The sequence below is a fragment of the Eleutherodactylus coqui genome, chromosome 1, assembly GCF_035609145.1.
Source record: "Eleutherodactylus coqui strain aEleCoq1 chromosome 1, aEleCoq1.hap1, whole genome shotgun sequence".
Taxonomy (NCBI): Eukaryota; Metazoa; Chordata; class Amphibia; order Anura; family Eleutherodactylidae; genus Eleutherodactylus; species Eleutherodactylus coqui.
Genome location: NC_089837.1, coordinates 485,055,429 through 485,076,529, shown reverse-complemented (window position 1 = coordinate 485,076,529; position 21,101 = coordinate 485,055,429). Strand labels below are relative to the sequence as shown.

Here is a 21,101-nt window from a genome sequence, read left to right as displayed (position 1 = left end):
CTAAATCTTCGACTGCTAAAACAAATGGCTGGATAAACGTATGCAGTTTTTGGCATTTTTGTTTTATCATAAAAACCCAGTGAGTAGCTAATTAATAAAGGAAAGTCCGACACACTTTTGTATCCAAACAAAATTGTCATGCAGTGTTAGTTTTCATTTTACCAATGTTTCACACAATATGGCTGATCATAAAGAGGAGTCAGGAATGAAATAGAAGTGTGGCACTCCCATTGATTGCAGTGGGAGAGAAGCAGACACTTTTATTTCTTACCCTGACCACTGATGACAACGTTCGTTCCGCTGCACTGGCCCTGAAGCTAGACGATCAAGCCAATGGACAAGGATCCCGAGCGGCAGATCACCGTTGATCAACTACTGATGACCTATCCCAACTGATTACCTAGTCAGAGAATAGGTTATCAATTGAAAATTCCAGAATACCCCTGTTGTAGTAATAATATAAAAATATAAATGTGTTTCCTAAATCAGCCTATGCAAAAAAAAAAAAATTATATATATATATAATTTCATATATCCACCTTCATGGAAAATAGCTAGCAGTGAAATGGTTAACTGGTTCAATACTGTACACTGTGTGATTTTGCAGTATCTCCAACACACTCCTACACACAGTTCTGTAGACAGTGTTAAGTCCTGAGATGTGTTTCTTATGAGAAAGACCTGCGATGCCCACCGCTCATAAGGGGGGGCTGCTCCTTATCTCCTCCCTTGGATTCCTTGGTCCAGATTGGAATATTAATAAAGTCTATGCTACGTGGGTATATAGGAATAACGTGTTCACATAGCAACATACACCTGGGGCGTAAACATATGTTAATCATCATAATTACATACTGGGAAAATCATGAGTTATGATGTTGGGAGGGGTATGCATGTAATTGGTGCGTCATATTCAGTATAACTGTATTGTACTTATTTCAATAAACCAGAAGGGTATGGGGGCTGACAGGGAGCATCCGTGAGTTCAAATCCATATATTCATGCATGAAGCTTCTCATTATAACCAATCTGGAGCAAATCAGTGAAATCTTCTGGAATATGCTTTATCCCATAACACCCCTTTAACATCAGTAGCCACATTCAAGACTTTCTGGTCACTTAGACACAACAGAAAAAAAAGCTTTCAAAGTTTACAGTTTTATTGGTTGATATTCAATTCTGTCAAAATGTAATATCTTTCACCTTTGTTAAATAGGTTTCAGAACCGATTTTGAAATCCTTTTATACATGTGTATATACATGGGGTGCCTGGAAGAACATAGCAGTAAAGAGCATATAAAACACAAGCTGCACACAGTGAACTATGGATCCTAACGTTCAGTGGTTTCAGGACTTGCAGAAAATCTGGGTAACCCTACTTTGCTCTACTTGTATACAGAGTATTTCCGTGACATAAAAGGAACTTGTAAGGATCAGTCTCACCACTTTTTACAAGAGTAGCAGGAACTTAGAGTAAAAGGTGAATAACTGAAGAAACAATCCAAAACACCAAAAACAAATCCAAGTGCTGACAGGCCCTAAATATCTATTTAGCTGCCATTGCTGTACTAAAATAAACACGTGAAGCTCTACAATGACCTGCGATACAGTAAATAGTCTGCCTCAAGCACTTCTTTACCTTACCAATGGACATTAGGGAAAACTATTACTTTGCTGGCACTGCAGTTTACTAAAGTCTATTGAAATTGATGCATTTGGAGTAATTCTGATCTGTCGGTAGTTCTAATGTTCTTAAGGACAATGGCATAGTCTGCAGTGCTGTTCTTGCCCTAAAACATTAAAAGCCCGAAGGAAACCTGAGAAACCATATTATAGATCAATCCGATCCATCAACAAAGACATTGGTGATGAAGGCCCTATGATATTTACATATCAGTTCAAATGACACTAGTTTCTAGGTGTTGGTGTACTAAATGGTACAGATCTGTATAGCTTCTGCATCAGATTACCAACACCAACAGAAAACACCATCAGACTTTAATGTGCTGCCCAGTTGTAAACTGTTGATTGCCTCTGTTTAGGATAGGCCATGAATAGTAGATCAGCGGGTGTCTGCAGTCTGGGACTCCCAGCTGTTCTCTGTGGCGGTGTGCATGTGCACTGAACGGAAGTAGACAGCTCCGATCTTACTGCACTGGCCAGGCTTGATATTACAGGCAAAGTTCAGACTGAAGTGAGCAGGAACTTAGCCTGCAATACCAAGTCTGATCACTGCACTAGGAAAGGAGCTCTCTGTCACCGATCTACTACTGACCTATTTTGTGGGTGCGCTATCAATTGCTTACAAGTGTACAACTACTTTAAGTAGTAATTTATCTATGGAGGTAACTGATGGTTCTGCATGGTATGATGAATTGATGGTAAAAAGTAATAACCATTTTACCATCTAAGAGTACATTTGTGTCTACATTCAGCACTTTGTATAGTAATGGCTTTAAGCAAAACTGTAGCTAAAGTAGAAGATGTTCAATTATATCTCACAAGAAGCAAGATAGAAAATCAAGGAAAGACAGTCTCCGGATGCAATGCAAGAGGACTTATCCAATAATCCTGTAGGGCATTCACATACCATATACAGTAGACTGTTACAGGATACAGAATACTCTTATGGAGAAACATCTTGTACGTCAGCTATAGCTTCAGTAATTCTCTATAGTAGGTAGGCTGTGATGGGTAATTCAGAATGGAAGAATACTGTCACTATAGACGTGAAGTAATGTTTATTTCTGAAGCAGCATCTTGGTAAATAGCAACCATTTTTAAGTCATTTTAAGCCTATAATTAAAACTTTGACAAGAGAAGGAGAAAACCACAAGCTTCCAAACCAACAATACACTGGTGCAGCATTAGATTGGTAGCTGGAACTTCACGTCCACTTGAGCTTGTTTCGCCAATGTTACAATTTCTGAAAGCTTTACAACCTAGAGAGGATAAAGGAATGAATGTATTATAATGCATGCAAAGTGTTATGCAACTTCCAAAGCTGAACAGACCAATAATAAGGACTGGAGGTTTTACAAAGTACCCATAAGTATAATACAAAGCATTATGTATTCTATAGTTAATGAATCTTAAGGATCGGTTTCCTTATCCTTGGCTTTGCACATGTACCTTCATTTTTAAAGCGGATCTGTAAGCCGAATAGGATGGGTGATTCAAAGGTCTGGGCCACCCAGAATATAGCTTCTGTATGAAAAGGAATATAAGTAGGAAACCGTGTAGAACACTTAGATGGATGGGTGGGGGAAATCTTTTTTGGCACTCCCTTTCCATTTTGGATTCGGCCCAAAAAACTTCAAATGGGAAGGGAGTAATGGGATGCATGATTTAATGGTAGAGTTTCATCAGAAATTGGCCTTTTTTTTTTCAATACCTGCAACCATGGATGATATCATGTGAAGTATAAATGAAGTTTTGGTGAATAATGTGGTATGGAAAATAGCAATGGCCATGGCAGGCCTGGACATCAGTGTCTGGCTGACATGACAACCCACCAGCCTATCACAATTACATAGCAGAGGGCCGACGGTTCCCTCTGTGAACCCTCTACATGCAATGATCTACATTGAACATGGTATGTTAGGGGTTAACAGTGGCGATTCTGTGTTTTCACCTATCTCTGCTGTTACCGTGGGAGGCCAGCTGTCAGCTCACGTGAGCAGTGCCAGCCAGAAAACACGTATAATGTATCGGCTGTTTTGCACTAGCAATGCACTGTGGGGATCAGGTGGTCTGAAGGTCAGCCATCTTGAATGACCAAAAAACAGAAGTTTGAAGGGAACCTGTCAGTCTTTATTAAGACTGTAAACTAAGTCCGGCGCTAGAATAATCGCTTGTCCCAGTTTTGAAAACTTATTGTCCCATGTCCTTTTACAAAGCCATACCTGGGTAATAGCTGATTAAAATGTTCCTGTGCGGCATGTAAATTAGGAGTGGGCCAGAATGTCTCTCTTCTCAGCAAGCTTTGACCATAAACCCACCCATCCCTTCTCAGGCAGCGCCGCAAATTCTTGTGAAGCACGTTGATACTGCCCACAAATGCGACAGCAGATCGATTCATACATGCATCAGCGTGTCGCGAGAATTTGCAGTGCTGCCTGATAGAGGCGAGCTTACAAGCAAAGCTTGCCAAAAGACAGCTCTGCCTGCCGATCGAACTGCTCTTTCCATGCGGCATGCAAGTTAGGAAGAACGGTCTGGACCATCACTCCTCTCAGCAAGCTTTACCCGCAAGTCCACCCCTCTTAGAGCGTCGTGAGAATTTGTAGTGCTGCCCGACATCATTGATGCACATACACAGATCATCTGCTCCGTTTGTGGGCAGAATCGCTGCGCTCAACTGTGCACGTGCGCGATAGTGATGCCGGAGCTCCACAGCCTTTAGCCAGCAGATGGCGCTGTTGTATAACAGCAAAAAGAGAAAGCCTTTTAGGTAACCCTGAATCCAAAATTGGATTGGAAAGGGTTAATAACGCCCACTTAAAACGCTGTAGAAAATCGCTTGTGTGAGAGAGACCTTAGAGTAGATTTACATGTAGCATAAATATTGTGGAATCTCCACAGCATTTACAGTACAAGTCATGTGGGTGAAATTTTAACAATTCTAATCCACAGAATATGTAAAAAAAACCAAAAAAACTAATAAAAAACAAAAACCCCTGAAACTGCACAGTGGAATTGACATGAGCGGCGGATTTTAAGCGAAGGAATTTACCTCCTCAAATGAAGGGAGAGAAATCTGAATCAAAATATGAGTGTTACATGTCAAAATCCACATGCTTAGACATCCGCCCCAAAATCCACCGTGTGAGGTTGTAGCCAAATTGCATAACATGTTATTTTTGTATTGCGCAATAACTTAAGGCGCTTTAAACACGGAACGATTCTTGTTAAAAAAAAAACAAAAACCGTTGGTTCATGCGAATTTGAACGATAATCTTCAGTGTTAATATGGCCAATGATTGAACCACGAACAGTAATTCCTTCACTGATCGTTCATTCTATGCAAGTATCAAAGTAATCGTATGCTCGTTAACAACTTATTGCGTGTAAACAGCGATCGGTCAGTCATTTATAGTCACTGGTATGCTGAACGAATGACTGAGTGAAGGAAATTAAAACAATACATCTGCCTGTATAAACCGGCTGAACGAGTGAACTGTACCATTACTCACTCATGCGAATGATATCTCGCTCCGTGGAAAAGGACCCTTACTATTGCTCATCATTCAGGTTGGAACAACAACTTCAAGTATCTGGGCCAACAGGGATCGGAGTCTCATTGTGCGCTCTGATCACAGGATGAGATCTTTCAGAATCTTTAATCGGATAAGCCAGGTTCAGAGGACAAAATATCTAAAGCTCCTTTTCCGAGAGCTGTCAATGGCAGAGACTTAACAATTACCATTTTCGCAGCTTCATCCAGATCATCACATGCAAGAATTTTCAGACCGCTGGCTGTTATCAGTGCTTTAGCATCATCGACTCTAGTACCTGAGGAAAGAAGAGAGAAACCGCTTAGTGAGGAAAAATAAAAAAAATCCTGGAGGAGGAAAGTTCAGTTTTTAGTTTTGAAATTTTACAAAGAGCAAATCTGTTAACAGAGACACTAACATTGCAAAGGCCCTCCCAAAAAGAACAAAAAAACAATACCAAACTTCTTGTAAGTTTTACAACGGCACAAGTCAAGATAGTTGGAATGTAACTTGGGTTTCTTAAGTGTGTTTAACCCCTTAGTGACCAAACCCGTTTGCACCGTAGCGATTTCCAAATTTTGGAAATCTGACATGCATTACTTTAACATAGAATAACTCCGTAAAGGTTTTGCATATCCAAGTGATTCTGACATTGTTTTTTCACCACATGCTGTTCTTCATCTAGGTGGTACAAAAAACCAATAGAAATTGTGTATATTTATTAAAAGCGACAAAATTGGGAACATTTTGTAAACCATTTCAATGCAGCTTTCCAACTGTAATATCTCAAATATGTGCAAACATACTGTACTAATTGTTGCTAATATATATATTTCCATCTGTTTACTTTATTCTGGATGCACATTTGAAAAACTTTTTCTTTTTAAATCATTTAGGAGACGTACACATTTAACATTACATATCAACATTTTGAGAAACACTTTGCTTTCCTACACCAAGCCAAGATTGCAAAGGCTCATAGGTGTCAGAATGATAGATACCCCCCCAAATGACCCCATTTTAAAACTACACTCCTTAATGTAGTCACTGAGGGGGGGTCATGAGTATTTGACCCCCCCCCCCCATTTTTTTCAGGAGTTAATGCAATTTAGCGGAAAAAAATAAAATTTCATATTTTTGCAAATATGCCATTTAAAATTTTTTTTTTTTAATCTATAGTGGACATGAAAAGGAGGATTTACACCCCAAAATGGACACCCCCATTTGTCCCGTGTTCAGAAACATGCCCATTGTGGCCCTATTATTATATCTGAAGAAAACAACGGGGCTCAAACCAAAAGGAGCAGCCGCTGGCTTTCAGAACAGACATTTTGCTTGAAGGTGTTTTAGGCCCCTTTGCACACTGCCTTTGAGCGGCCAAAACGATATAGAAACCCTATAAATGACCCCATTTTGAAAACTAGACCGCTTAATTAATTCCTCTAGGGGTGTACTGCATTTTTTGACACCAGTGTTTTTGAATGAATCTAAGCAATGTAAGCGGAAAAAATTATAATTCTCATTTTTTGGCAATTACGTCATTTTAAAAACTTTTTTTTTTGTACAGCACACATATGAATGAAGACTTTCACCCCAAAACGAATACCTCCGTTTTCCCCGTGTTCAGAAACACTCAGTGGCCCTAATAATATTCATATGCACAGTAGGGCCGAAACTAAAAGGTGTATCACACTTTAAGTGATCGCCATTATCCGTTGGATAATGCTGATCACATGACTGGAGATCGATAACCGCAGCCCTTGGTCACTGCTCCAGGATCTCAGCTACCTTTAGTAGCCAGAAGATTTTAAATTTCCCGGGCCCTCCCCAGCTTCTGTGCTTACTTCCACCATCTTGCCGAAGAGCGCATGCGCCGAAGTTGGGAAAAGGTCCGCGGATAAATATAAGGGGGACATCACCGGAGGCCTTATGTACTTTCACCTACCCGGATCTGTGACAGGAGGTGAAATTTATTTTTTTTTACTTTTACATGATCGCCGCTATCCATTGCATAGCGACGATCACGGACTATGGACCACGTTCCGTGGCCCCCCGTGAAATCTCCGGTTTCTTGGCTACGTTTGGTAGCCAAGAGCAGGAAGATTTTAAATTACCCAGTCAAACAGCTGCTTTTGCGCATGCATCCGCCACTTTAGCGACGGAGTGTACGCAGAAGCGGGGGTAAGGTCCGCAGATAAATCCGCAGGCCTTTGGTACGTAATTTAATCCTCCTTCACGGGTATGATCTCTGAGGGGAGATGAAGCTTTAACTCCCCCCCTCACACTGTTTTCTTTTTTTTAATCTTTTTCTTACTTTACATGATCGCTGTTATCCATTGGAGCCGGGAGCCAGGAGATTTCAATATTTTATTTCTTAATAGGTGAGGCTTTAATTTAAAAAAGAAAAAAAATTTCTACACAGTTTTGAGATTTTTGCAGCATTCCTCATCCAGTGTAGATACGTTAAATGTGACACCAACATTTTTTTTTCCTACTTTCACACAATAAATATTTTATTGAGAATTTGTCTTCCCATGAACTTAGCTGTAAGAGGGCTTGTATTTTTGCTGGACTACTTGAGTACCGTGGTCAGCATTGACTGCAGCATCCAAGGGCTTAAGGGGCCTTTAAACAGAAAGATTATCGTTTCGATTCCTGCGATCCAGCGAGAATCTGAATCAATTTTTCAGTGTAAATGTGTGCCCCGACTGAACGACGAATGAGAAGTCTGCCACTTCTCGTTCGTCGGGCATTTTCTGCATGCAGAAAACTGAAAGGCGGATCGTTCATAAGGGAACGACTGCCTATTTACTATGAATGGAGGAGGATGGGCGAGAACGATTCAAGTCCTGCTCCGCCTCCATTCTGTCAGTTTTGCTCATCCTGTGTAAAAGCACGGGAAGGCTTATCGCTGGGACGAGCTGTCGGCATCATCCCATGTAAAAGTACCCTTAAATGATTGAGTCGTGGAGTCAAAAAAACAGCCTAATTAGGTGCAGAGACGTAATTAAAGAAGCAAGTTCTCATCTAAATCATTCCTTTTCTGGAAAGAAAAACAAGAAGACCTCCTCGTTCCCAGATATCGTGACAATCAGAGAGCAAGTAATGTATGATTTTTAACTGATAAGGGCCTAATAACATGACCAAGAGTCCGTGTTACCCCTCCCGTGGGGTCATCTGAAGTCATACAGGGACAGAAAAGATTACGCAGAACTTTCTCCTCTCCCTGCAGCCTACCAGCACATGTTTTGATGTCCCTAACCCCTAAGTTTATGCAGCTGCTTCTTCAACCTGCATTAACATTGGTTAGAACTCGGCTAGAAACCCAATTTTGGTCTCGTTTTAAAGCAAAGAATCTTTAAATCTTAAAAGTAGCGGCTTCCTCTGCAATCACTATGCTCAAAGTAATGCGCAATGCCAATTGACGTGGAGTTCCAATTGCCATCAATGCCATGAATCTTGAAGGTGACATCAGACTAGCAGGATCCACAGTTCAGACTGTTCAAAAGAAACAGAAACCTGACAGGAATAGGAACAGAGATTTCACTGCATGAGGAAAGAGAACATCCAATTAGAAAAGGAGAATAGGCGGCTGTTGGATTTTTTGTTGCCAATTCTATTATTAGCAATTTCCAAAAATAGCCCCATATTCTTGTACATGTTCATAAATGTTATTGGTGACTTATCTCCATGCACAGAACTCCTCATTTTGCCATTCTGCATTGATGTTCCTATTTTATCTTCCAACTATACCCTCTTTGCTCTGATTCTACATCATCTAATCATCTCCTTTACACATCTGTCTATTGTGCAGACAAGCACAAGCCTGCAGAATAAAGGTCATATGATTAGGGGCACCGACTGGTGGAACATCAAACCCCAGCATCCTCAGCGGTCTTGTGTTCTTGCAGACATCACACAAAATAAATATCTATGCGGGAGTGCTTTGAAGTGAAAGTGCAGCTACCTTTTACCTAACTGCAAAAGGTCTGTACCCTACATCCAAGAGCTGTAACGTGAAACTCCTGGGCCCCAATGCAAAACCTGTAACAGGGCCCCCCAACTATAATGCTTTATTCATAGTACGGGGCTCCCTATATGAAGAAGAGAGGCCTTATGGGCCCCCTAAGGCTCCTGGGCCCGGGTGCAACTGCATTCCCTGCACCCCCTATAGTTACACCAATGCTACATCGCATTCAATCTGTTTTTTTTGTCTTGACAGGTAGCCATCATCGTATTCATAGCTCTGCTAGGACTGCACCAGTATCTCAGGGAAGCTGATCTCTCCCTCATATTAACTATTACTATTCTGCGCATTGACGCCAACTTCCATCTTGGATTACCCTTCATGCTTACAGTAAGTGGACAGAAATAGAAAAGCTCTGATTAGCACTTATACAGCTAATTGTGTTTATTTTATAGTAATGGCAAGGTCCAAATATCCAATTCTCTTTTCCTGCTTTGAAAGAATTGATATCAAACACTTATCAGCTACTTTTTGTTTTGCCCCCCGTGTACGAAGACAAGAATGGCTATATGCTTAGGTGGGAACAGTATCTCCAGAGGGAGCGTTCATTGGCTACTTAGCAAATTATATGGCGCAACTCAGGTTAGGCTTCTCTCTGTAGCTTGTATAGAAGGAACCAATATAAAATGCTATTACATTAGTATTATACCCCAGCTGTCCTCCACAAATTCTCTCCTTCCATTACTGATCAGTTTTCGAAATGCCAGTGAATTCGAGGACCTCATTTCATATCTACTGGGACTTATCTTCTTAGACCTTTTTGGTCTTCGGTTCAGTCTCTTATTTCCGACCCCTTTGTTCCTTGAATTACCTTCTTAACATTCAACCCAGAAAAACCAATAAATACCATTCTGCGATGTTCCTACTTTTGTTACTGCAGCCAAATGTTTGATCGCCCTTCATTGGAAGCAGCCTTCCCCTACTTCTACATATTTTATTCACCAAATTAGCGAGGTCCGTAACATGGCATACTTGACCGCTAGTCTTAATACTTTAGATCGCTTCTATTTCACTTGGGATCCGTGGGATGATTGTAGGAAAACAACAGCATTAAGGTTGGGAGATCCAGTAATGTCCATCTGAAGGGATGCGAGGTGGTTTTATATACAAAAATGTGTCACATCTGCGGGGACATCGCATGTTGGCGAGCGTGATATCGGGCAGAGTTTCAAATTTGTATATAGCCATCAAAGTGCACCAGGGTATATGGATATATGCAGTCAAGTTTAAGATATACACACGAAAAAACCCCAATATTGGTCAGCTTTTTTGGCGAGTTCCTTAAAATTACATTGAGCTACATAAAAGACCCTCTGATTTAGAACATTTCACACTTCCTGTAAGAGCGGTGCATTGTGGGCATGACCTTGGAGGCGGACAAGGGGCAAAATCTTGAAAGTTGACACATATAGTATCTAGTTAAAACTACATGAAAAATAACCAATTAGTCACCTTGTAAGCGGACCACAATTGGTATCCTTAGTTCCAGATCCTTTACAGCCATTATGATGCCTTGTGCAATAACGTCACATCTCATGATTCCACCAAAAATATTCACTAGGATAGCCAGTACCTGAATACGAAAAAAATATATTTACAGTGTTACAGTAGACTTCAATACTAAAAGAGTAGAAGTACAAAATATGAAATCCAGAGAAAAAAGCAGCAGATGTGGTAAGAGATTTAACAAAAATGCAATGCATGAAATAATCTGCAGGGTGAAACAAATGTGTTACACGACCACATAAACTTAGGTCAGGCTCAACACTATACATCCCACTGTGCTGCACATCCAGAACTATTTTGTATTCAGAAAATTGCTTCAAGGTCTAATTAGCGTAAATTTGAAGGATGTTAAAAAAAAACAAAAAAAAAAAAAACTTCAATCGCTTGATTTTTCCGAATTTTTAAATTTTTATTTTAGGAAAGTGTATAACTGACCTCTGCTAACAATCATCTAATTCTTTAGACCGTCCCCTCCATGGGTGTGTATTCTGCACTATTCTTCCAGCCTCCAGGTCACATGACCAGCACTCTGACAATGCTGTGTCCTGCAGTTAGTGGAGCAGATTCAGCACAATTGCTAAAAAAGAAAAAAGAAAAAAAAAACACACAAAAAAAACCAACTTACCCATATAGCAAGAAATCACTGTAAAGGTTTAATTTTGTATATTGCTATTAAAAATGAAAGCTGCACTATGATTGGTTACTGTGAGCAAGAGTATTTTTTTGGTAGTTGTCAAAAATCTGCCCTATTAACTGCAGGGCACAGAGCATCGTCAGAGTTGTGGACATGTAACCTGGAGGCCAAAAGAAAAATGCAGAATACGCAGCCTGGTAAGCTACAGAACTGGATTATTCACAGCAGAGATCAGAGATACAATAATGGATTTCCCCGAAATTAAAAAAAAAAAAAAAAACATGCATTTTTTTTAAAGTAACATCAACAATGCAAAATGTATCAAAACTGAGTATTCCATACAGATTGACCAGGATAACAGACAGATGTTTATAGGTAGCCAACACTGACCTGACATTAAAGCGCTATGATAACTCAACTATAATGTACCGTATATTTCGGCGTATAAGACAACCTTTTAACCCCGAAAAATCTGCTCTGCAGTCGGGGGTCGTCTTATACGCCGCTTATACAAAAAAAAAAAACTGTCAAAAAAAAAAAACATTACTCACCTGCCCCAGCGTTCTGCGGCACTGCTGCAGGCTGTTGCTCCCTCCTGGTCCCCGACAGAGCATTGCTTTCTGGATGCGGGGCTTGAAATCCCCACCTCCAGAAAGCTAATGCTGAGATTGGTTAACTCACGCACCGTCAGCCAATCACAACCATTCAATGACATCATTGAATGGCTGTGATTGGCTGACGCCACGTGGCATCAGCCAATCACAGCTATTCAACATTGAATAGCTGTAAATGAAGTTACCATAATTAAGGACAGCTACACCTGTAAGAGAAAAGGAAAATTAGGTTTTACTAGTGGGATAAAGTGCAAAAGGAAAAAGTGACCGCTACCTTTTTATCAGACGTGATTAGTCTGAAGGCTTCAGTTACTTGGTGGACAGTAGCGCCTCCACCTACATCCAAGAAATTTGCTGGAGTTCCACCGTGAAGTTTTATGATATCCATTGTTGCCATGGCCAAGCCAGCACCATTCACTGTAACATATAGAGGCAGAATCACAATTGGCAAGCCTTGTTCTCAGATGCTTGGTTTCCCAAATAGATCACAGGGAGAGATTTCAAACTTTTCATTCAGTACTTGCACAGCGAGGGGAATACTACAAAATCAGGGCAATGTACACGAATACTGCTACAAGGAATATGCATAACTACTGCCTAATGGTTAAGGAGCTGTTGCTTGCCAAACCTACAGTTTCTTGTATTGCCTTATTCACTTGCCTGTCACACTCTGGAGGTCTCCTCTGTATATTCCAGCCAGTGCAGCCCCCTGTCTGATGCTTATTAGGCACCAACTTGAGGCTGAGATATTTTACTTTCAGTTTCTCATCTATCCCATGATGCATCAGCACAGCATTAGTTGAGGTAATACCATTTTTGCCTGCAGGAGGGACAGTTTATCATTACATTCTATACTCACCTAAATAAGCTACAGACCATAAATATACGGTCGGGAGGCTGAGCTGTGGTCCCCTCTATAACTGTGGGGCAGGAGCTGTGTGATCATCATCAGTTAATGCGACAAGAGATTTTGTTTGCAACCCCTCAAAATAGTTTTTGTGGTAGGTGCATGTTTCAGAATCACACAAACTGAGAATTTGAGTAGAAGATGAATATATAACCCCAAGCATGTCTGAGCTGGGGCAATAAATAAAACAAAAAAGTGAGGAAAAGGGGAAAAAAGACCTTTCTAATTTTGACATGCCCCTTAATATCTGAAATCGCTTCTCAAAATGTTTTGAGAATTAAGGAACTCTTAGGCCTCATGTCCACTGCTAAATTGTTATTTAAAATCCGCAGCATGATCCGCGCCCCATAGGGATGCATTGGACACCCGCAGGTAGTTAAATACCTGCGGATGTCATTTTCCCCTTCAGGCGTGGATTGCGTCTGCGGGAAAACACCCGCGGCATGCTCCATTTTTTGTGCGGGTCTCCCACGGGGATGGCTCCCGCAGGCTTCTGTTGGAGCCTATGGAAGCCGTCCGAATCCGCGGAACACCCGTACCTGAAATTCTGCTCTCCGGCACGGTAGCGCAGGAGAGCAGGGGTTCAAAAAAAAAAATGGAGTGCCCGTCGCATGCTGCTGGCGTGCCGAGCACATCCGCCGGGTCGAAGAAAGAAGATCCGGCCGCGACGGAGGGAAGATCCGCAGCGTCTGGACAGGTAAGTTTAATCATCTTTTTATCCTCATGTCTGCGGGAAAGGAGGGACCCGCTGCGGGATTCTGCATAGAGAATCCACAGCGGGCCTGATTTTCCCCATAGACATGAGGCCTTAGGCTACTGTGATATTTGGCCCAGAAACTCAGCCCGATATTGTGCTAGTCAGCCTACGTTTTTTACTCGCGAAAAAATACCGCATCACATCCCTTCTATGAAATTTGAGCTTCACGTGTGATAGCGGATCGGAAGAATTTGTCATTGATTTCAATGGGAAACCTCGCTTCGTACTGGCATGCACATCGCACGGCACGCGAAAGCCATTCAATGTATTTAAGGTCCCATTCAAGTCAATGAGCGATACATTCCAAGGAAAAAAATAGAAATGTCACGCAGTGAGGGAAAACAAACATCGCTCATGTGTAGGACTATTCAAAAGAATGCGGTTCATATTCGCGCCAGTTCTGTGAGTCACGCAACGCACAAAACTCGCACGAGATTCTCAGCCCTAAAACACCGGCCTCAGTAGAAGATTTCCATGACAATCTGAAGCAAATATGCAAAAAATCTGTAGCAGATCCCATGCGTTACTTGGGGATTTTATTTCGACTTTTGCATTGATTCCCTGCGCATTTCACCATTTACATTGCATAGAGTGAAATCCTATGTGAAAAGCTGGAACATTTTCCTCAATTTCTGTGAGGAAGGTTTGTGATTGATGGGGACGCAGCTTTTGAAATCTCCATCCACTGGTGCTGTAATTAGCTGCGGATCTATAGGGCAAAAATCCCCTCTGCAAATAGAACATCCGCTGCGTCTTGACCCGGCCTTCCTGCGGCAGGGGATTTCTTTCACTTCAACCAAGAATAGTCCATTAGTAAAGGGAGCTATATAAGGAAACTTATATAGCTTTTTGAAAATCCATGATACAATGATTAAAGTGGACCACTGATCTAAAACGTATAGTTCCTCTTTTAACCCTTTTCAATCCAATTTGCATCCTGGTTTTCCTAGGGGGCTTACTCTTTTTCTGCTGTTATACAACAGCGCTATATGCTGGCTAAAGCCAGTACTGCATAAGGTGACATGTTGGATAGGCTCTGACAGCAGAGAGGCTGGCAATATACAGTAAGAGAACCCCAACGGACGTCTTCCAACATCAGAGCTGTACAGCCTTAAATCATGATGTCTTCAGAGGTCAGACAGTGGATTGGAAAGGGTTAATCACTAAGGGCACTAAGCGAGCCAATATAGTTTGGCGTGTTCTTGCTGCTGATTCAACCATTACAGCTGTCGATTTAGGAAAGAGTTTAGATGTGTTGAAGAGGTTCAGTCAATAGAGATCAGAGACATGTAGTCACTGCTGCAATCAGGGATAATTACTTTTTTGATTTTATGGTGCATCTCAGAACCAATGATTTGTCTCGAAATAATTTCGTTTTCAGACAAAAAGAAGGTTCTGCTACATTTTCAGAAGTTTTGCCGCTCTGTAATCAGATGCACAAAGCACTTCATATCTCAGAGTTTTCATGCTGGCTACGACATACGGTACTTGTACTGCTAAAAACTTTAGATATGTTAGTAAATGGTCTAAGGCCACTCCCACACACAGCGTCGGCAAAACGCCACTATTTTGATCGCGCCGTTTTTACGCGATTTCACGGCTGTTTTCGCTGCGTCTGACAATGGTATTTAAAACGCACCCCATCATTGTGATGGGTGATTAGGTGTGTAAAAAGTGCAAAATCGCGGCAAAATAGAGCAGCCAGCGCTTGAAAATTCTGGCGCTTTTTAGCGCCACGTTCAAGCACGTCTGTGAGTCCCGTTGAAATCAATGGAAGGGTTATACCGCGATTACCGTGGCATTCAAAACCCTGGGGTTATCGCAGTAAAAAGCACGTGTGAGAAAGTGGCCTTAGAAAAAGTTGTTCTAGAGGGATGGTTTGCATCCTTCAAATAAAAGATAGAAAAAGTTTTTATGAGGAATTCAAAGATATTTTTGACATTTAAACTAGATGAAAGAAATATAATTTCTGCCCTTGCCAGTTAGGATGAAGATGTGTTTTGGTTACTTCAAAAACATCGTGACCGATATTGCAGATAGAATTGATATAGGTGCTAAGAATAAAACCAAAAGTAATGTCATCCTTACACTTACTAACACCCATAGCTAAGGAAACAAACACTGAGCTAACAGCTATTAAATCCAGGAACAATTTAGACCTGGTTTCCATAAGAGAGAGATGGTTCAAAAATTGTAAAGACAGGGAAATAGCCGTACCAGGATACACATTGTACAGGAAATTAAGTAAAGAGAGGTTTCCGTGGAGTAGCTATTTATGTCAAGGCTAGAGATGAGCGAGCGTACTCGGAAAAGCACTACTCGCTCGAGTAATTTGCTTTATCCGAGTATCGCTGTGCTCAGGTCTGAAGATTCGGGTGCCGCTGCGGCTGACAGGTGAGTCGCAGCGGGGAGCGGGTGGGAGAGAGGGAGAGAGAGATCTCCCCTCCGTTCCTCCCCGCTCTCCCCTGCAGCTCCCCGCTCCGTGCCGGCACCCGAATCTTCAGGGACGAGCACAGCGATACTCGGATAAAGCAAATTACTCGAGCGAGTAGTGCTTTTCCGAGTACGCTCGCTCATCTCTAGTCAAGGCTAGTCGTAATTCAAAATACACACAGAGCTAGAAATTCTCTGGGTTTGCTGGTAAACTAAAAAGAGAACTGCGGTCATTATATATATATATATATATATATATATATATATATATATATATATATATATATATATATATATATATATATATATATATATATATATATATATAAATGGTCAATACTTACCCTATTGCTCCCTTAGCAGTCTTCTTACCGCATCCTCTCCAGTCCTCCGGGTCACCTCCCCAATCCTCATCCTCTTGTTATGGAGTGTCCATTCTCGGCATTCTGCTTCCTGTAGATACGTCTAGGTTATGTCTCTAGTGACCTTGTATCACAGACTGCGCATGCGCATTGTCTCAACACGAGTGTTCATATACTATTGCAGAGAGACAGCGGACATGCGCAGTCTTGGCAATAGCTTGTTACTCCCTGCTAGGCTGTGAATGCCATGTCACTAGTTATGTAGTGTACATTGCCCTACAGGAAGGAGACTGCCTGTGAGTGTACGCTTCGTCGCCGGAAGAAGAAGAAGAATCAGCTGGGCGGAGGTGAGGTGACCCGGAGGGACTGCAGGAGACAGGAGAAGATCTTCGAGGAGAAGTAGTTGCGGTAAGAAGACTGACGGGGGAGGAATAGGCAAGAATAGATTTTATTTTCTCTTATAGCAGAACCCCTTTAATGAATTTACTCAAATGGCAATAAAGGGAGATATTGTAAGGGTGACTTCAACATGTCTGAGCTCAAGTGCACTTATTTAGAAGCAGGAATTAATTAGAAGAACTTTAAAGAGCCCCTCTAAAATGGCTTATCACATTATCGACCAGAAGAGATAACATTCTAGAGTTATTATTTAAAAATGAGAATTGGGTGTCAGAGCTTAAGTTAAAAGAGAATTTGGGGTCCAGTGAACACCAATGCTTATGGTTTGACATAAGAACAGACTGAGCAATCCTTTATTACAACCAAAGTATTAAAAGAGGAGTTTTGGGAAGCCGATTTGTAGGTGAACTCGAGTATTTAAAGTTGAATAAGGTGATTGGTCCAGATGGCATCCACCCTAGAGTTCGTAACATTGCTGCACCTCTAACTGATTTGTTTAACCAATCCCCTCTAATAGATGATATTCCTGAATACTTCGGAACACCCAGTGCTGTACTCATCCATAAGAAGGGTATTAGAGAAGAAGCTGGAAACTACAGACCAGTGAGACTGACATCTTTTGTAGGTAAACTAATGAAAACTTTCCTGGAAGAGAGGATAGTCAACCACTTATAAACTAACAACCTGTCTGTTGGGCCTTAAACAGCAGATGAGAAAATAGAAGTTATCCAGGCAGCATCCGTTAAAAGATTGCTTCTTTATTCAGTGCATAACATCACAGGTGAGGCAAGCAGCATTACTGAAGGCACATTATGTCAAACTAATCTCACCAATTTCTTTGACGGTCACGAAAGTGTTGGATGAAGGTGATGTTGTGGATATCGCCTATCTGGATTTTAGTAAAGCCTTTGATACAGTTTCACATAAAAAAAGCTAATAGATGTGGACTAGTCCCAGTTGTTTGCAATTGTAATCAAGCCCCTTACAAGCAGAATAAGACAGCATTCAGAAATAGTAGGATTCAAATGTGGCAATAGTGAAGAGAGAATAGCGTTCAATGTCAATGATATATTGCTATTTCTTGAGAATGCTGGGAAATCACTGGTGTATATGCACGATCAGCAAGTATGGGCTTTACTCCGGCCTAGGGATCAACTGGAATAAGTCAGTAATATTACCAGTGGACAATCAGTATTGAACTGGCTCTGATGGCCTGTGTGTCAGAGTTTAAATTCGTGGGTGTGAACCAGAGGCGTAACTTGAAGCTTCTGGGCCCCATTGCAATATCTGCAACAGGACCCCCAACTATAATGCTTTAGTCATAATACTGGGCTCCCTTAAAGGGTGAAGAGGGGCCTTACGAGTCCCCTAAGCCTACTGGGCCCGGGTGCAACTGCATCCCCTATAGTTACACCCCTGGTGTGACCATATCTAGAACCATCACAGACTACACTAAATCTGGATCAACTAAATAATTAGATTCAAGCAAAAATTAGAGGTATGGTGAAAACTTTCCCTCTCGTAGTAGGGAGAGCAAGCCTAATTACAATGGTCTGGATGCCACAGTTGCTATACTGATTGCATAATTCGCAGCGAATAAAGGTTTGAACGCTTTTTCTATAAGGTTAACTGCCTATTCAGAGACCTAATATGGAGAAGAAGAAAAAATAAAAGTGCTCGTATAAAAATGGAGACACTCTGTAAATGCAAAGAGGAAGGGAGACTGGCCATGCCTAATCCTATGGCATACGTCTTAGCCTCACAAGTGGAACACTTCAGAGGATGTGAATCGGACGAGACGCAGGATGTTAGTTTTCAATTATTAAAGGGGCATTTGGAGAAAACAGATTTATATGAAGCTTTAGGCTGGGTTCACACAGGGCGGATTCCCGTCGGAAATCTCGCAGTTTGGCCGCAGCAAAAACCGCGAGATCTCCGGCGCGGCAAATCCGCCCTGTGTGAACCCAGCCTTAGAGATGCACAGATTTAAAGGCAATGCCAAACATTCCGAATATACTCACAAAAGTGTGCAATCGGGTTGATACGACATGGTCGGATCCGGCATGCGGAATCCCACATTGGGATCCAACCCTGTGCCCGGCCGGTTACCCTACTTACCTGTCTGGATTCTTCTTTATCTGTACTGGAGAAGTGCTGGCCGATGCACATGCGCAGTACAGATTATACCATCGCTAGGGATGACGCGGATCCAGCGACCTTTCTGCAATGATGAGTGCGGAAGGGCCACGGGATGGACAGCTTCCATTGACTTCCATGGAAGCCGTCCAGGTGGAAAACCGAACAGAATTGAGCATGCTCGAGCAGAAATTTCCGTTCATGTGCAGGAAGCAGCGTTTCTCCATAGGAGGCTATGGGCAGTATTTGCTGCAGAATCCAGGGGCAGCCACTGGTTGGATTCCGTGAATCAAATCTGCCCATATGCAGGAGCCCTTACTAGTGAAATGGTCAAAACAGTGAAAACTACAGTTCAAGGTTTTCGAAATGTAAAAGAAATTCTTGGACTGACTATCCTATTGGCTGTTTTAGGTTATCCAGGACTTCAGAAGAGAAGGAATTAGAAGTCCTGATTTTGGACAGCTTCAAAATGAGTCAACAGTGCGATCAGGCAGCAGGGAAACAAGTAGGATGCTCAGATGCATAGCTAGAGGTACAACCAGTAGAAAGCGGGAGATTGTGATCTCATTGTGTAGAGCTCTGGAAAGACCGAATCAAGAATATGATGTTCAGTTCTGGAGACCTCGTCTATAGAAAGAAATTAGCAACAAAGAACAAGTCCAAATATGGGCTACAAAATTAGTGAAAGGTCTCAAGAACAAAACACATCAGTAAAGACTTCAAGAACTTAACTTGTATAGCCTGGAGGAAAGATGGGAAAGGGGAGACATGATTGAAACTTTTATATATCTTAAAAGGGTATAAATAAATACTCTTCCCTCCTGAATCTTATTAGGAAGCAAAGAAGGAAGTACAATTTGAAATTAGTTGAGAGAAAGGAGATCAGAAGCAACGTCAAGAAACATTATCCTGCCTATGGATAACCCAAAGAAAGGAATTTCACTATATTTCAAAATTTACCCTTAACCTATTTTTGGAGTAAATCCAGTAAAATACTACATACACCACACAATAGCAGCACAGTGACTTACCAAGACATCCAATATTGCCATCTAGGCCGATGTAGTTGAGGTCCGCTTTCGCAGCTTGTTGGTCTCGCTCATCTTCTTGGGACCAGTCTCGCAGATCGAAAATTGCCTTTTGTCTATAGGCAGCATTGGGGTCAAAGTTAATTTTCGCGTCCATGCACATCACTACAGAAAAAGATGATGGATATTACACCAAAAAAGTACCGAATATTTCACAAACATAAAAGACAATATAATAAGATATTAAAATAACTGAAAGCCCGGCCTCTGTAAAGACCATTTTAGGGTGATTCCACAAACTAATTTTTTTGGGGGGAAAAAAACTGCAGTTTTTGATGTATTCTTTTAAGCCAAAGTCAAAAGTGGTTCCAGTAGGAAGAATTAAAGGGGTTCTGACATGAAAAAAAAAAAATTGTACTCACCTTGCCTGGCCTGGCCCGATCGCCAGGCATGTCCCCTCCAGCCGGCATCTTCCTCTGTGCCTTTAAAGCAGAGCAGGAGCGGTCAAAAAGACCGCTTCCTGCTCTGGTCCGTCCGTCAGGCACTTCCGAGGTCAACGGACGGACCGCCACAGCAAGCACGTCACAAGCAGTGCTTGCTGTGGGCGGCCCGTTCGTCCTGGCTGAACTCCGGAGTGCTGAGCATGCGCAGTGGAGACGCGGCCCGTCCTGACTCCTGTCAGAGGGCACCTCTCCACTGCGCATGCGCGCGATCCCGGAGCGGTGCGGCTGCTGGAGGAAGAAGACTGCCTGCCGGGAGGCATATTTGTAGTTTACGCTTAGGTTAAGCAGCGCTGCTGATTAGAGCCACCTGATTGGCTCTTCGGCACCACGTGACTGCACAGCATGCACCAATCAGGTGGCTCTAGTCAGGCTGCTTAACCTAAGCAGAAAGTGCTAATATGCTGCCGGGAGATGACCCCCCGATGTCAACAACAACAGGAGACAAGGTAAGTATAAGATTTTTATGCTTTAGCAGCCATTAACCCATGGGTTCCCTGGATCCAATAGGCAGACCAGGGAACAATGGCTGCTAAAGCATAAAAAAATTATTTGTGTCAGAACCCCTTTAAGGTATGTTCA

General features: G+C 41.9%; 1 protein-coding gene across 1 annotated transcript in view; it reads right to left on the bottom strand.

Moving 5' to 3' along the window:
- Positions 1 to 1,142: 1,142 nt before the first annotated feature.
- Positions 1,143 to 21,101, bottom strand: part of SUCLA2 (succinate-CoA ligase ADP-forming subunit beta) — a 103,003-nt gene continuing 83,044 nt past the window's right edge. The window contains exons 7-11 of the mRNA XM_066586107.1: positions 20,023 to 20,184; positions 12,272 to 12,414; positions 10,696 to 10,816; positions 5,426 to 5,514; positions 1,143 to 2,942 (exon numbers count right to left, since the gene is read on the bottom strand). Of these exons, the coding sequence (XP_066442204.1) occupies positions 2,868 to 2,942; positions 5,426 to 5,514; positions 10,696 to 10,816; positions 12,272 to 12,414; positions 20,023 to 20,184 (590 nt within the window). The 3' untranslated portion in view covers positions 1,143 to 2,867. The remainder of the gene's footprint in view (positions 2,943 to 5,425; positions 5,515 to 10,695; positions 10,817 to 12,271; positions 12,415 to 20,022; positions 20,185 to 21,101) is intronic.